The sequence below is a fragment of the Pelophylax lessonae genome (genome assembly GCF_965119305.1).
Source record: "Pelophylax lessonae genome assembly, chromosome: 8".
In the NCBI taxonomy this organism is placed as follows: domain Eukaryota; kingdom Metazoa; phylum Chordata; class Amphibia; order Anura; family Ranidae; genus Pelophylax; species Pelophylax lessonae.
This window is the reverse complement of record NC_138775.1, coordinates 235,705,784-235,721,825: the sequence shown is the minus strand read 5'-3', so window position 1 is coordinate 235,721,825 and position 16,042 is coordinate 235,705,784. Positions and strand designations below refer to the sequence as shown.

General features: G+C 44.8%; 1 protein-coding gene across 2 annotated transcripts in view; it reads right to left on the bottom strand.

The window, feature by feature from the left end:
• The window catches only part of RABGAP1L (RAB GTPase activating protein 1 like), a 588,371-nt gene that overhangs the window by 493,732 nt on the left and 78,597 nt on the right, over positions 1-16,042 (bottom strand). For both annotated transcript variants that reach the window (XM_082265880.1, XM_082265881.1), the window contains exon 8: positions 11,601-11,703. In XM_082265880.1, coding sequence (XP_082122006.1) covers positions 11,601-11,703 — 103 coding nt within the window. The remainder of the gene's footprint in view (positions 1-11,600; positions 11,704-16,042) is intronic.

Here is a 16,042-nt window from a genome sequence, read left to right as displayed (position 1 = left end):
ACTGGAGGAACCAATGTCGGACACTCTGAACAAAGGTACGCACCAGGGAGTGTAAGGCCAGAGGTCATTGGAAGAAGACTGCCAAAGCCAACTTCTGGCCCTTGATGGTACTCAAGGCAAATTTCTGTTCAACCCCCCATTGAAGGAAGGTTAAGATACGTGCCACCGAGAATGAGTGAGAATAAATCCCAAGAGACTCAATGAACGTCTTCCACGTACAATGGTGGATCTTCCTAGTAGATTTCTTGCTTTTAACAGGGTAGGAATCACCAACTTAGAAAAACCCCTATCCTTCAGCGCCTGGCATTCAACAGCCAAGCTGTCAAAGTCAGCAACTGAGGATCTGCTGTCCCAAGGTCCAATCTTTCATCCTGCTTTACAATGAGAGGAAGCTGCCAAGGAACCATATCAGCATACCAAGCCCGGCGAGGCAATCCGGAGCCACTAAGATGACCGGAATCCCTTCTGCCTTGATCCTGCGGAGAAGTCTTGGCAGAAGCTGGAGAGGAGGGAAGACATAAATCAGAGGATACTGACCCTACAGGGCCACCAGCTCATCTGTGGCATTCGTCAGAGAATCCCTTGACCAAGCCACAAATTTCTGCACCTTTCTGTTGAGCTGAAACGCCAACAGATCCACCTCGGGGGTGCCCCACTGGAGACACAATTGATTTAACACCTCCAGAAGAAGGGATCGCTCCCCTTGGTCCAACGCCTGCTGACTGAGGTAATCCTCCTGCCAATTCTCCACCCCAGGAATGTGTACGGCAGAGAGGGCTAAAACAAACCATTCTGCCCACCTTAGAATGCCGGCTACCAAAATGAGGATGAAGGATTGTAAGAGGTGCATGAAAGTCAGCCAGCCCCCAGTCTGATGTACTCACCCTCCAGTCTGTCACCAACCAAATAAAACCTGTCTCTTGGTACAAAGAACAGGGGTTTAGTTGACACACATTTGCAAAACGCATGTGAAAGCTGCAGCCACTTCACGGCACCCTGTTTAAATCTGCAGTCCTACACTCTTAATTTAGTGTCCTCACACTGGAGGCACATGGCCGCTAATGGATGGATGGGGAACAGGTGAGAGGGAGACAGCCCAACCTCCCCCAACCCATCCCCATGCACGACTGGCTGTTGTCTCAAAAGCTCAAATAATTAGGTTATAATATAACCATGGTGCAAACTGGAAAAGACCAGCTGAAAAGCATTACACCTCCATCCCCTTGGTGGATGCAGTATATGGATAGGAAGGGATTTTATGTATGGGGCATGGCCTGTAAAGCACACTGCCTTTGAAATCCCTAATTTCCTTGTACCAAGAGACAGGTTTTATTTGGTTGGTGACAGACTGGAGGGTGAGTACATCAGACTGGGGGCTGGCTGACTTTCATGCACCTCTTACAAATCTTCAACCTCATTTTGTTTCTCGTTATAGGGATGGAGACGCCGGGCAACACCAGCTTGGGTCTCATCTAAAGTCCCACCTAGTCCAATATGTTTAAAGCAACCAGGGATGGAGACGCCTTGCTTACAGCTTGGTGCCTCATCTAAAGTCCCACCGTGCGATTTTCGTGCGTTTTTGGTGGATGCAGTTTTGATTTGACCCTAGTGTTTTCCGTATACAGGGATGGAGACCAATAGCATGACCTGCTTGTCTCATATAAAGTCCCAAAGGAAATTAGGGATTTCAAAGGCAGTGTGCTTTACAGGCCATGCCCCATACATAAAATCCCTTCCTATCCATATACTGCATCCACCAAGGGGATGGAGGTGTAATGCTTTTCAGCTGGTCTTTTCCAGTTTGCACCATGGTTATATTATAACCTAATTATTTGAGCTTTTGAGACAACAGCCAGTCGTGCCTGGGGATGGGTTGGGGGAGGTTGGGCTGTCTCCCTCTCACCTGTTCCCCATCCACCCATTAGCGGCCATGTGCCTCCAGTGTGAGGACACTAAATTAAGAGTGTAGGACTGCAGATTTAAACAGGGTGCCGTGAAGTGGCTCTGCAGCTTTCACATGCGTTTGCAAATGTGTGTCAACTAAACCCCTGTTCTTTGTACCAAGAGACAGGTTTTATTTGGTTGGTGACAGACTGGAGGGTGAGTACATCAGACTGGGGGCTGGCTGACTTTCATGCACCTCTTTCAATCCTTCAACCTCATTTTGTTTCTCGTTATAGGGATGGAGACGCCGGGCAACACCAGCTTGGGTCTCATCTAAAGTCCCACCTAGTCCAATATGTTTAAAAGAATGCCGGCTACCTCCAGGACACTTCTTTTGCCCCCTTGGTGATTGACATAGGCCACGGCTGTGGCATTGTCCAAATTAATGTGCACTGGACAACCTTGAAGACGATCCGTCCAGGCTGGCATCTGTGGTGATCACTGTCTAATACAAGGGGAGGAAGGATTTAACCAGCCGTAGCACCGGAGAACAAAGCCACCATATCAGATACCCCATGCCCAACTCAGCCGGAAGGAGCACTCTGGCTAAGTCCGAGTCCAGAGTAAGGTCCAGATAGTCCAGCTTTGTGGACGGAACCAGAGCAGAGCAGACTTCTGCAAATTAAAAATCCAGCTGAACTCCCACAGAGTTCGCATTGTGATCTCCAGGTTTTTTTTTACCAGAGCAGAAGGAGACTCTGCTTGCAGAAGGAGATTGTCAGAGAAGCCCAGTACCACGATCCACCGTTGTCGTAGCTAAGCTAGCAACGGGGCTAACACTTTAGTAAAGACCCGAGGAGCAGAGGCGAAGCCAAAGGGTAATACTACAAACTGTGGTGGGTAGGAAAGTGCGCTGATTCAATATAGGGTGTGCTGCTACCTTAGAGTGTATGTTGTAGAATAGGTAAAGAAATCAGGTGCGCTGCCCTAGTGCATATGTGCAACATACAAAATGATGTAAACAAATAAACCAAAAATGCAATAATAATGCAAAAAAATGAAAACGTATGCAAATCGTGTAAAACAAAAAATGTCCAGAAGGTGACTAGTGATACACCAATGTGCAATAAACGTCCATATTATAAGTCCATAAATAAAGTGCAAAAAATGGTGACAAAAACTTCCAGCTTGGGGAAAGGTGAACTGTGATTGGAAGGTGCAAAGTCCCACCACCAGCTTGGCCTCTTACCAGAAGTTAAACGTTAAGGGCATATATGAATATGACCGCTCCAAAGGTCATGCAGCCAGGTAGAAAAGTTCCCAGAAATACAGAAGGCACTCTGACACACTCGTGCTCCCTAGACTCTTACCGGACAAAAGCCAAACAAGAAGCCTGGTTCTATGGTGATGAGTGGTCCTGCCGGGGGTTACTGGACTCTAGGATGGCTGATGTAGTTGCTTGTGTCCAAGAGGAACAGACCCAGTCAGAAAGCCTGACGAAAGAAGATCCTGCCAAAGGTGGCTAGACTCTGATTGGCTGCTGTAACTCCTTAGTCTGGTCGACCTCAATAATAGGGGACACAACAGAGGGGACCGCAATGGTGCATTACCAACAGTAGATTTTTATTAAAACAAGTGGTTGCACTTACAGTTGTGAAGACAATAATAGCGAGTTCCCTCACGGAGGAGCTGTATGGCGGGGTCCGCCTGCAGTGCAGACCGCTGCCTGGTCTAGATGTGATGACGCGGCGCCTCCTCTCTGACGCGTTTCTCCCGATAGGGCATCCACTTAGATAGGAGGACCTCCTATCTAAGTGGATGCCCTATCGGGAGAAACGCGTCAGAGAGGAGGCGCCGCGTCATCACATCTAGACCAGGCAGCGGTCTGCACTGCAGGCGGACCCCGCCATACAGCTCCTCCGTGAGGGAACTCGCTATTATTGTCTTCACAACTGTAAGTGCAACCACTTGTTTTAATAAAAATCTACTGTTGGTAATGCACCATTGCGGTCCCCTCTGTTGTGTCCCCTATTATTGAGGTCGACCAGACTAAGGAGTTACAGCAGCCAATCAGAGTCTAGCCACCTTTGGCAGGATCTTCTTTCGTCAGGCTTTCTGACTGGGTCTGTTCCTCTTGGACACAAGCAACTACATCAGCCATCCTAGAGTCCAGTAACCCCCGGCAGGACCACTCATCACCATAGAACCAGGCTTCTTGTTTGGCTTTTGTCCGGTAAGAGTCTAGGGAGCACGAGTGTGTCAGAGTGCCTTCTGTATTTCTGGGAACTTTTCTACCTGGCTGCATGACCTTTGGAGCGGTCATATTCATATATGCCCTTAACGTTTAACTTCTGGTAAGAGGCCAAGCTGGTGGTGGGACTTTGCACCTTCCAATCACAGTTCACCTTTCCCCAAGCTGGAAGTTTTTGTCACCATTTTTTGCACTTTATTTATGGACTTATAATATGGACGTTTATTGCACATTGGTGTATCACTAGTCACCTTCTGGACATTTTTTGTTTTACACGATTTGCATACGTTTTCATTTTTTTGCATTATTATTGCATTTTTGGTTTATTTGTTTACATCATTTTGTATGTTGCACATATGCACTAGGGCAGCGCACCTGATTTCTTTACCTATAATACTACAAACTGATAAAAGAGAAAATGCTGGCGACTGGCACATATTGGAATGGGAAGGTAGGCATACTTGAGGTCGATAGAGGCAAGTAAATCCCCCTGACACAGGGATGCCACCACAGTTCGAATGGACTCCATTCTGAACTTCTGCACCTGCACAAAGCAGTTTAGCGCCTTGAGGTCCAGGATTGGATGCACTTTGCCTTCCTTCCTGGGAACTATGAACAGGTTTGAGAAAAACCCCTGAAAAGATTGCGGAGTCGGAACCGGGACAATCACCCTTTGAAGAAACAGGTCTTCTACTGCCCCAAACAGGCCCTACAAGCAGTCCGGGGACAAGCGAAGAAAGGAAAGAACCTTGCCGTTGGACAAGAGCAAAACTCGATCTTGTATCCCGACCAAATGACTTAGTGGACCCATTTGTCTTGCACCAGGGCTCTGGGCTTGCCAGACCAAGTTCGTTTGGATCCTCCAAAGAAGGCCCTTGTCAGTCGACCCTGAGAGACAAAAGCACTTGAGTCAAAAGACAAGCTGAAGGACCAGTGCCAAAACAAAGAGCCGAGCCACTAGGGGAAATGCATCCAAAGAGGCATCACAGATAAACCGCAGCCCCTGGACCAGCTGGTCCACCAGCTCGGCAAAGGCAATGGGAGCTGTTCTTCCTCCAGGTCATGGCGTAAGAGCTTAGCCCACTCGGACAGTTTGCGACACCAAGGCAATGGTGAATTCTCAGCCTCATTGCCGAACCAGCCAGAGTGTACATATTGCGGGCCATAGCCTTCGCCTTCCTGTCAGCCGAATCCCAAAAGGCCGGGGACTCTTCAACCGGAACAATGCTTGCCTTGTTTAATCGGGAAACCAGAGGGTCCACCACCGGGGGAACAGTCCACTTCTTAAGAAGGGACTCCTCATACGGGTAACGCCTAGTAAAGCAGCTAGGGACCACAATGGAACGGTTTGGTCGTCCCTACTCTTTAGCAACAATTTTGTCAAAATAGGCAGGGAAAAGAAACACCTTTGCAACTCTGGATGGCTTGTGAGTGCCAAAGGGAACCTGCGCCTCTGTCGCAGCTGCAGCTGCGTCCTCCATCCTCAGGGTCTCACGCACAGATACAATCAGTGCATTCACCAGCACCTTTTCGTGTGCAGTTGCAGACATAGAGGAATCATCCTCACTATCAGAGGATTCTGGGCGCGAGGTTGCAGACCCAGCAGGGTGACCAATGTTCGCGGCGGCCAAATCAGATGGGGGGTACTTTTTGCAAGCCGTCACCCGAAAGCCACCTCCATCCGGAACACAAAGGACACAAAGGACCCCACGAAAAGGGACAAGCACCACCACGCTGGCAGAAACACCCAGGCCCAAGCACCAAGCGATCCTCAGCAGAGGGAGAGGACCCCACCAGACTCACCACCCAGCAGAATCAGGCACCTGCAGCCATCAGGATAATCTGCACTATACTTGTAGCAATCAGGAAGTAAAAGGATCCAGAAGTCAGCACCAGGGGATAAAGGAGGGGCTTCCACCCCCGAAATCGCTGCCCACAGGGCTCCACTGGGATGGCTGCCGCTATTTTCAATGGCAAACCACAGCAAAATGGCTGCCAGACTACACAAACATGTATAGAAACACACAGACTACAACTAAATGGCGGGCTCGCGCAACACCACAAGGCTTACAGGGACCCAGGAGAGAACTCGGGTCTCAAGGACAGATCCAGGCAGGAGCCCCCACCAGGTACAACCAGTCCCCCTCCCCACATAGTTAATCGTGCAGTCACCAGCGGCACGCACCCCCCCCACCTCCAGCCCGTATCGCCAGCTAGTGCCCGGCACCCATGGGGGGGTGCCTGATGGGAAGGAGGAGATCCAGGGGTTCAGACCATCCTAAGGAGGAGCCCCTGCGACTCGGGCCGAGACCCCACCATATGCGACCTCGCAAAGCGTTTAACGTGCAGGCCGGCCCTGTCCAGTGGGGGTATGTCACGGCCGACCTAGCGCGGAGCTGAGATCTGCGCATGCTCGATTGCCAAACTCGGGTGACCACTAGATCTAGATTGTCCAGCCCGTTGCCCAGTCCATTAGTTGATTGTAGATCCCACTGAAAAAATCCAGGAGAAAAATGTTCAATCTAAAAAGAAAAAAATTTGCTAGGACCAAAGATCCCAGCAGGGAACTAGGTCCTGACTAGACAGTTTTGCCTAGTGTCCTACTCCAGTAGGGGGCAGTATAACCCAATGGTTAAGAATATCAGGAGCTGTGTCTGCTAATGAACGAAAGAGAAAAATGCACGTTGATTCTGCCAGAAATCCAGAGCTGTTCCATGAACTACAGAGAATGAAGACTGTGGGGTGGGGAAGAGGTGGTCTATAGTCCAAGCACACTTCCCATCCTAGGGTGACAATGCTGCTCCTCCAAAAATACAGTACAGTGAATGAATAATGTCACTCTAGTACAGGAAATGTGTTGCTGGCAGAGTCACCATTGTAAATAAAAATGAAAAAATGCCTGAAAAAAAGAATAAAATGAATACAGCCATCTCACAGCCAATAGTAAGCTTCAAGTTTCAATATGTTACATTTTTGTTCCTAGGTTTAGATTAGAAACATAGAAACATAGAATGTGTCGGCAGATAAGAACCATTTGGCCCATCTAGTCTGCCCAATATATCTGAATCCTATGAATAGTCCCTGGCCCTATCTTATATGAAGGATAGCCTTATGCCTATCCCATGCATGCTTAAACTGCTTCACTGTATTTGCAGCTACCACTTCTGCAGGAAGGTTATTCCATGCATCCACTACTCTCTCAGTAAAGTAATACTTCCTCATATTACTTTTAAACCTTTGCCCCTCTAGTTTAAAACGGTGTCCTCTTGTGGTAGTTTTTCTTCTTTTAAATATGCTCTCCTCCTTTACCGAGTTGATTCCCTTTATGTATTTAAAAGTTTCTATCATATCCCCTCTGTCTCTTCTTTCTTCCAAGCTATACATGTTAAGGTCCTTTAACCTTTCCTGGTAAGTTTTTTCCTGCAATCCATGTACTAGTTTAGTAGCTCTTCTCTGAACTCTCTCTAGAGTATCTATATCCTTCTGGAGATATGGCCTCCAGTACTGCGCACAATACTCCAAGTGAGGTCTCACCAGTGTTCTGTACAGCGGCATAAGCACTTCTCTCTTTCTACTGTTTATACCTCTCCCTATACATCCAAGCATTCTGCTGGCATTTCGTGCTGCTCTATTACATTGTCTTCCCACATTTAAGTCTTCTGAAATAATTACTCCTAAATCCCTTTCCTCAGATACTGAGGTCAGGACTGTGTCAAATATTCTATATTCTGCCCTTGGGTTTTTACGCCCCAGGTGCATTATCTTGCACTTATCCACATTAAATTTCAGTTGCCAGAGTTCTGACCATTCTTCTAGTTTTCCTAAATCCTTTTCCATTTGGGGTTTCCCTCCAGGAACATCAACCCTGTTACATATCTTTGTGTCATCAGCAAAAAGACAAACCTTACCATCGAGGCCTTTTGCAATATCACTTATGAAGATATTAAACAAAATTGGTCCCAGTACAGATCCCTGAGGTACCCCACTGGTAACATGACCTTGTTCTGAATGATCTCCACTGACTACAACCCTCTGTTGTCTGTCACTCAGCCACTGCCTAATCCACTCAACAATATGGGAGTCCATGCTCAATGACTTTAGTTTATTGATAAGTCTTCTATGTCTAGATTCATTTATTTACCACATTAAACCCCAATAAAGCACAAATGTATCTTCTGAAACATTGATTTGCATATACAGTGCCTTGCAAAAGTATTCGGCCCCCTTGAACTTTGCGACCTTTTGCCACATTTCAGGCTTCAAACATAAAGATATAAAACTGTAATTTTTTGTGAAGAATCAACAAGTGGGACACAATCATGAAGTGGAACGAAATTTATTGGATATTTCAAACTTTTTTAACAAATAAAAAACTGAAAAATTGGGCGTGCAAAATTATTCAGCACCCTTAAGTTAATACTTTGTAGGGCCACCTTTTGCTGCGATTACAGCTGTAGGTCGCTTGGGGTATGTCTCTATCAGTTTTGCACATGGAGAGACTGAAATTTTTGCCCATTCCTCCTTGCAAAACAACTCGAGCTCAGTGAGGTTGGATGGAGAGTGTTTGTGAACAGCAGTTTTTAGTTCTTTCCACAGATTCTCAATTGGATTCAGGTCTGGACTTTGACTTGGCCATTCTAACACCTGGATATGTTTATTTGTGAACCATTCCATTGTAGATTTTGCTTTATGTTTTGGATCATTGTCTTGTTGGAAGACAAATCTCCGTCCCAGTCTTAGGTCTTTTGCAGACTCCATCGGGTTTTCTTCCAGAATGGTCCTGTATTTGGCTCCATCCATCTTCCCATGAATTTTAACCATCTTCCCTGTCCCTGCTGAAGAAAAGCAGGCCCAAACCATGATGCTGCCACCACCATGTTTGACAGTGGGGATGGTGTGTTCAGGGTGATGAGCTGTGTTGCTTTTACGCCAAACATAACGTTTTGCATTGTTGCAAAAAAGTTAGATTTTGGTTTCATCGGACCAGAGCACCTTCTTCCACATGTTTGGTGTGTCTCCCAGGTGACTTGTGGCAAACTTTAAACTACACTTTTTATGGATATCTTTAAGAAATGGCTTTCTTCTTGCCACTCTTCAATAAAGGTCAGATTTGTGCAGTATACGACTGATTGTTGTCCTAAAGACAGAGTCTCCCACCTAAGCTGTAGATACATAGTTAAATAGTAAGTGAGGCTGAAAAAAATATATCAGTCCATCCAGTTCAACCTATGATGTGTGTGTGTTTGCTTTTAACCGTACATTGTATACCCCTGTATGTTGTGGTCTCCAAGGTGCCCATCTAATAGTTTTTTTATACTATCGATGCTCCCTGCTGATACGACTGCTTGTGGAAGAGAATTCCACATCCTTACCGCTCTTACAGTGAAGAACTCCTTACGCATTTTAAGGTTAAACTCTTTCCTCTAGTTTTAGTGAATGGCCACGTGTCTTATTGTATCTCCTTTCTCTGAATAGTTTGTTCCTTATGCTAGGGTCACCAGTACAGTATTTGTACATTGATATCATATCCCCCCTCAATCGTCTCTTCTCCAGAGAGAATAGGTTCAGTGCTTGTAGTCTTTCCTCATAGCTGATGTCCTCCATTCCCCTAATTATTTTTGTTGCCCTTCTCTGGACTCTTTCCAGTTCCAGCACATCCTTCCTGAGGACCGGTGCCCAAAACTGGACAGCATACTCCAGATGTGGCCGGACCAGAGTCTTGTAGAGTGGGAGAATAATCTCTATTTCTGGAGTGAATCCCCTTTTTTATACATCCCAGTATTCTGTTGGCTTTGCTTGCAGCGGCTTGGCATTGCATGCCACTGCCAAGCCTGTTGTCTACCAGTACCCCCAGGTCCTTTTCCATCCTAGACTGACCCAGAGGTTCCCCCCCTAGTGAGTAGCTTGCTTTCTGGTTTCAGATCTCTGCAGTTCATCCAGAGTGATCATGGGCCTCTTGGCTGCATCTCTGATCAGTCTTCTCCTAGTATGAGCTGAAAGTTTAGAGGGACGGCCAAGTTTTCATAGATTTGCAGTGGTCTGATACTCCTTCCATTTCAATATTATCGCTTGCACAGTGCTCCTTGGGATGTTTAACGCTTGGGAAATCTTTTTGTATCCAAATCCGGCTTTAAATTTCTCCAGAACAGTATGTCGGACCTGCCTGGTGTGTTCCTTGTTCTTCATGATGCTCTCTGCGCTTTAAACGGACCTCTGAGACTATAACAGTGCAGGTGCATTTATACGGAGACTTGATTACACACAGGTGGATTCTATTTATCATCATTAGTCATTTAGGTCAACATTGGATCATTCAGAGATCCTCACTGAACTTCTTGAGAGAGTTTGCTGCACTGAAAGTAAAAGGGGCTGAACAATTTTGCACGCCCAATTTTTCAGTTTTTTATTTGTTAACAAAGTTTGAAATATCCAATAAATTTCATTCCACTTCATGATTGTGTCCCACTTGTTGATTCTTCACAACAAATTACAGTTTTATATCTTTATGTTTGAAGCCTGAAATGTGGCAAAAGGTCGCAAAGTTCAAGGGGGCCGAATACTTTCGTAAGGCACTGTAGAAACGCTATACCAGAGTTCCAAAATGGATACTGAAACTGATAGTTTGACTTTATACGTAATGAAACTCTCATTCTCTATGATAAGGCCATGCACTAGATCAGGGATCTCCAAACTTTCCAATACAAGGGCCACACTGTATATTTTACAGATATAAACTGCCAAAAAATCCCCTTTAGAAATCTCCCTTTACATCAGAGTGCCCATCATAGTCCCCCTTATATCAGGGACCCTTATTAGAGGTCCCCGCTAGAGTTCCCCATTAAAGTCCCACCTTATATCAGTGTCCCCATCAGAGTCCACCTTACATCTTCCCCCCCCCCCCCCCACCCCTTATATTAGTGTTACCATTAGAGTTCCCATACATCATAGCCCCTCTGTTACTGGGGTCCCCTTTAGAGTTCCCCATACATAACAGTAACTCTGTATTTTGGGGTTTTCATTAAAGTCCCCTATACATCATAGTCCCCCTTTAAATTGGGGTTCCTATTAAGAGGCCCGCCTAACATCAGGGTCCCTGTGCGGGGTGGGGGGTTTCAAGTGGAGACCCCGGGCAGTGTCTGCTGACCTTAATCCCCAATCTGTGCACATTGAGGACACCCACTAAATCTCCACCAGGCCATAGTTTGGAGACCCCTGCACTAGATCAATGTGCAGAACTACAAAGCAAGTATGAAGAATATTTATTGGCTATTGTTATGTCATTCATAAACATTTGTTTGCAAGTACCGTTCAGTATCTTGTAGAACAACTAACACATTAGTTGATGTAAAACACTGGGAACCTCCAGAGAAAAGCATCAACCAGGAAGATTTGATTGAGTCTATTCCACAGAACTCTGTACACAAGGCACACTCTGCAGGTTGTGTCTTCGGTCACAAAATCGTACCTTTAGGAGTTTCCTCGTTAAGTGCTTGAAATGCAGGGACGTTTGGATTCCACATCCCCGTGATCACATATGCTTTACCATCGCTGCTTTTCCCCATGGACTCCTACAAAGGTGCAGAGTAGAAAATTGCATTGTTAACAAGAATGAGAAAGGTATAAAAAGCTGCGGAGTACACAGAACACACTCACAGGAAACACACACCAATAAAAAAAAAAATTTTAATTTTTAACCGGTTCACGTCTGGGGCAATTTAAAATTTTTCACACATTTAAAAATAAGCATTTTTTGCTTAAAAAAATATTCCAATCAACCATACAATATTTTCAAAAAGCAGAGGCCCTTAAGAAGAAAATGGACGCAGTTGAAATTTTTTTTCTTGCGAGCTATTAAGCAGCTGTTTATTCAACAAATATTTTTGGGGGAAAAAACGCATTAAAATGATTTTTTTTTATTTTTAACAGAAACTAAAATGACACGAACACACTAGAAAATTTGTTTTTGTAAAATAAAATAGTTGCAGTTGCATTGAGTAAGCAGATCAAATATGTCAAGATTTAAAATCACGTGCTCAAAAGGCAAAAACGACAGTACAAAAACATTTTTCATAGGCGAGATAAAAAATAGAAGGCTGGTAAAAGGCGCTACCTATAAGTGATGACTCACACAGAAATCATCAATGTATGATCAAATAAATATATGAATATATTTATTTGATCATACATTGATGATTTCTGTGTGAGTCATCACTTATAGGTAGCGCCTTTTACCAGCCTTCTATTTTTTATCTCACGTTTTAACCCTTGTACCCCAGGGGTTGGTTGGTGGCAGCTTACACCTATTTTATTTCTATTTATCTCATATACTCCATAGCGCTGGTCATCTTTACTTTTAATATTTTTTATAGGTGTTGCTTTTATGTATTTCTAAAGCCGTAAGGTTTTTTTTACCTTAAAGTGTTACTAAACCAGGGAGCCTGCATTCACTATATCTGGTCTACCATGGTACACAGAACATGGAAATCCAATCGTTTTAGTAAATATAAACTGTTAAATACCTTTTCTCATCAGCAGTATAAAGCAGTCTTGTGACTTCAATCAGTTCCTGATTAAAGCTTGTAGGAGGAGTTTTCATACTGCACTGAGCTGTCCTATTAGGATCCAAGACCCCTGACCCTCTGGACAGTGAGGATTGTCCCTGTGCTGATCACATGCACACTCCCAAGAAAATAAAACTAAACACTAATCTGAACGTGTGCTGTCTGACTCCAAAGGCTCTGTCTTATCCAGACATGTTCTGGAGTCAGTGGAAAAAGGAGAGGGTCAGAGAAGACAGGATCAAACAGCCTTTTTACACAATGCAGAGGATTAACCCCTTAGGTTCCACAGAGTATACAAAGCATGCTTAACTGCATGTATACACTGAGTTTACGGTTGTGTTTAGTAACACTTGAATGTATTCTATGCATTAAGGTAAAAAAACCTTCTGCACTGAAGAATCACTTCCATCCCCCTTATACTTACCTGACCTTGAACCCGATCCAGCAATGCGCATGAGAGCAGCTTCTTTCACCGTTGTCTCCCCTCCCCCCCTTACTGGGCAACCATGGGCTCCACCTGCTGTCAATCAAATGCTGTGAGGGAGCGGCTTTCACAAGGGCCACTTGCAGGAGAGGAGGAGCCAGGAGCGTGGACAGGGGGCCCCAGAAGAGGAGGATCGAGGCTTCTCTGTGCAAAACCATGGCACAGAGCAATTAAGTATAGCATGTTTATTATTTTAATTCATTAAAAAAAAAAACTGAAGCTTTAATGTTAACTTAAAAGCCTTTACATGTTATCAATTTAGGGTTAACCAAGAATTACTACTCTCACTCTGATGTTCACAGTAATATGTCACTTGTGTGACATAATGGCTGCTTATTTACACGTGCAGGCCCTACAGGCATGCTTTCATTTGTGTATATGCATTGAGGGGACGAGGGTGCTTTTATTTATTTTTCTTTATTGTATTACAATTTTTTTTTCAGCTTTATAGCTATCAAATGGGGGTCAACAAGCCCCCTATATTTTAGCATGGGCAAGCAACAGGTTCTCTTTATGGAGAACATCAGAGGTCAATTAGACCCCCAATGTATTCCTTGCCCTCCACCACAGATAATCAGGCACAGAGCATGCTTGATCATGGAGAATGAATGAACTAAATCTGCCAATGGCACCCGCTCCTTTCAATCTGCCCATTGAGGAGAGACAGAGTCTGGAGAGCCGCTGAACCCATGCACAGCGCTGGATTGTGATGGGGCTCAGGTAAGTATAAGGGGGGGGGGAGGCTGGGGCTGGAGGGGATCCCAGGCTTATATGTTTTTTCACCTTAATGCACAGAAAGTATTAAGGTAAAGAGCATTAACCACTTAAGCCCCGGAGGATTTGGCTGCTTAAAGACCAGGGGGTATTTTGCGATTCGGCACTGCGTGACTTTAACGGACAATTGTGCGGTCATGCGACGCTGTACCTAAACGAATTTGACGTCCTTTTTTTCCCACAAACAGAGCTTTCTTTTGGTGGTATTTGATCACCTGTGCGACTTTTACTTTTTGCGCTATAAACAAAAAAAGAGCGTCAATTTTGCAAAAATAACAATATTTTTCAAATTTTTTTATATGAAATTCCCCCCAAAAAAAATATAAAAATCAAAATTTTTTAACATTTTCGGCCAATTTGTTTTATGCTACATATGTTTGGTACAAAAAAAAAAAAATTCGCAAAAAGCGTATTTTGATCGGTTTGCGCAAAAGTTATCGCGTTTACTAACAAAGGGAAAGATTTTTGTCATTTTTTTTATTGTTTTTTTTTTAACGCATAATGGCGGCAATCTGCGATTTTTTTTGCAGTACTGCGACATTGCAGCGGACAGATCGGAACCTTGACTGACATTTGTGACACTTTTGGGGTTACCAGTGACATTTCTACAGTAATCAGTGCTATACATATGCACTGTTACTGTAAAATTACACTGGCAGGGAAGGGGTTAACTTTATTTGAGAGGGAGGGGCTGTGTGTGTCCCTAGGGGCGTGATTCTAACTGTGATTGGTTGTGGCTTGAGCTGTAGAAACAGTGATCAACGGTCCTACATAGTAGAACCGTGTGATCACAGTTTCTACACAGGGGAGAATGACAGGCAGCTTGTTTACACAAGCCGCCTGCCTTTCTCCCTCTCCCCCAACGATCGCTGAGTGAGCGGCGGACATCGGGTCCGCCGGTCACACGCGCGGCGGGGGGGTCCGTGACCACGTGGGAGAGCGCCGCCGGCGGCGCGCGCTCGCTCCCCAGAGCCTCACAGGCTAGTGACGTACCCCTACGTCACTCTGCCTGTGAGGGGCTGACCGCCGCAGTATATCTACTTGCGGCGGTTGGCAAGTGGTTAAGGCTTTATAACCACTGCAAGAGTAGCTTGGTAAGAATATGCAAAAAAGCTCCACCTACTGGATGGAAATAGGTGTAGCACCCTACAGGTAGGTGCTAGGTAAAGTATAGTGGGCCCTGGCTGCTTAATGATTGATTTCAGTGGGAAGTGTACAAGGTTAAGAGTTGCAGCAGCACAAGTATCTACACAGAGCCACCTCAGCCAGTGCAGGGCTGGAGGGAGCTGTTCAGTGACTTTTGAGCTAAAGCAGTGTCAGGAGTCAAGTGTTCTACAGTCCTGGATCTTCTGAGTTAAAGTCGAGGTTCCAGCACAGTTTTTGTACTACAGTATCTATAGGCGTCAGGAAGCGCTGGTCGGCATTCAGCTGGCGTCAAGATGGCGCCAACAGGCATTTCTCTTCAAGTGTCCCAAAGTGTACTTAGTTGAGCCAGAGAAGTATCCCACTCATTCCCTTCTCCCATCCCCTAAATACAATAAAACAAAACAAACCAAAGATGCCGGAATGGTCGTTGTCTCAGTTCTCACACCTGGGTACACAACTCAAAAGTGTTGGAGATGTCTCCGGTAACAATGGCAGACCTGTCACATCAGGCACAAGGCCTGGAAAAACTGCTACATAGGTAAACAGGAAATATCCACAAATGATATTTCAAATTTATAAACAACTAAAATGAAACATTTTTCATGGATGCTATTTTTTTTGTTCCTGAACATAGCACATATATGGAAATTACAGTTTTAAAGAAAAAAACCTTGACATTACTGCAGCTAAGTAATGTGTACGTTTTTCCTACAACAAACAGATGCTAAAAAGAAAAGAAAAAAAAAAAACGGTTTTAGAAAAAAACGTAATAACCTGTGAATGGCAACGTTCCCTTTCTGACATAAAACTGGAAGATCTCACAAAATCTGTAGAGTGCAATTTACCCAGCAAAGCAGTATTAGCATGTATTGTATCGCCCTTTAGTGGTCACACATAGTATTGCATGTGTGGCTGTAAAAATGAAAAAAACTTACAATACAG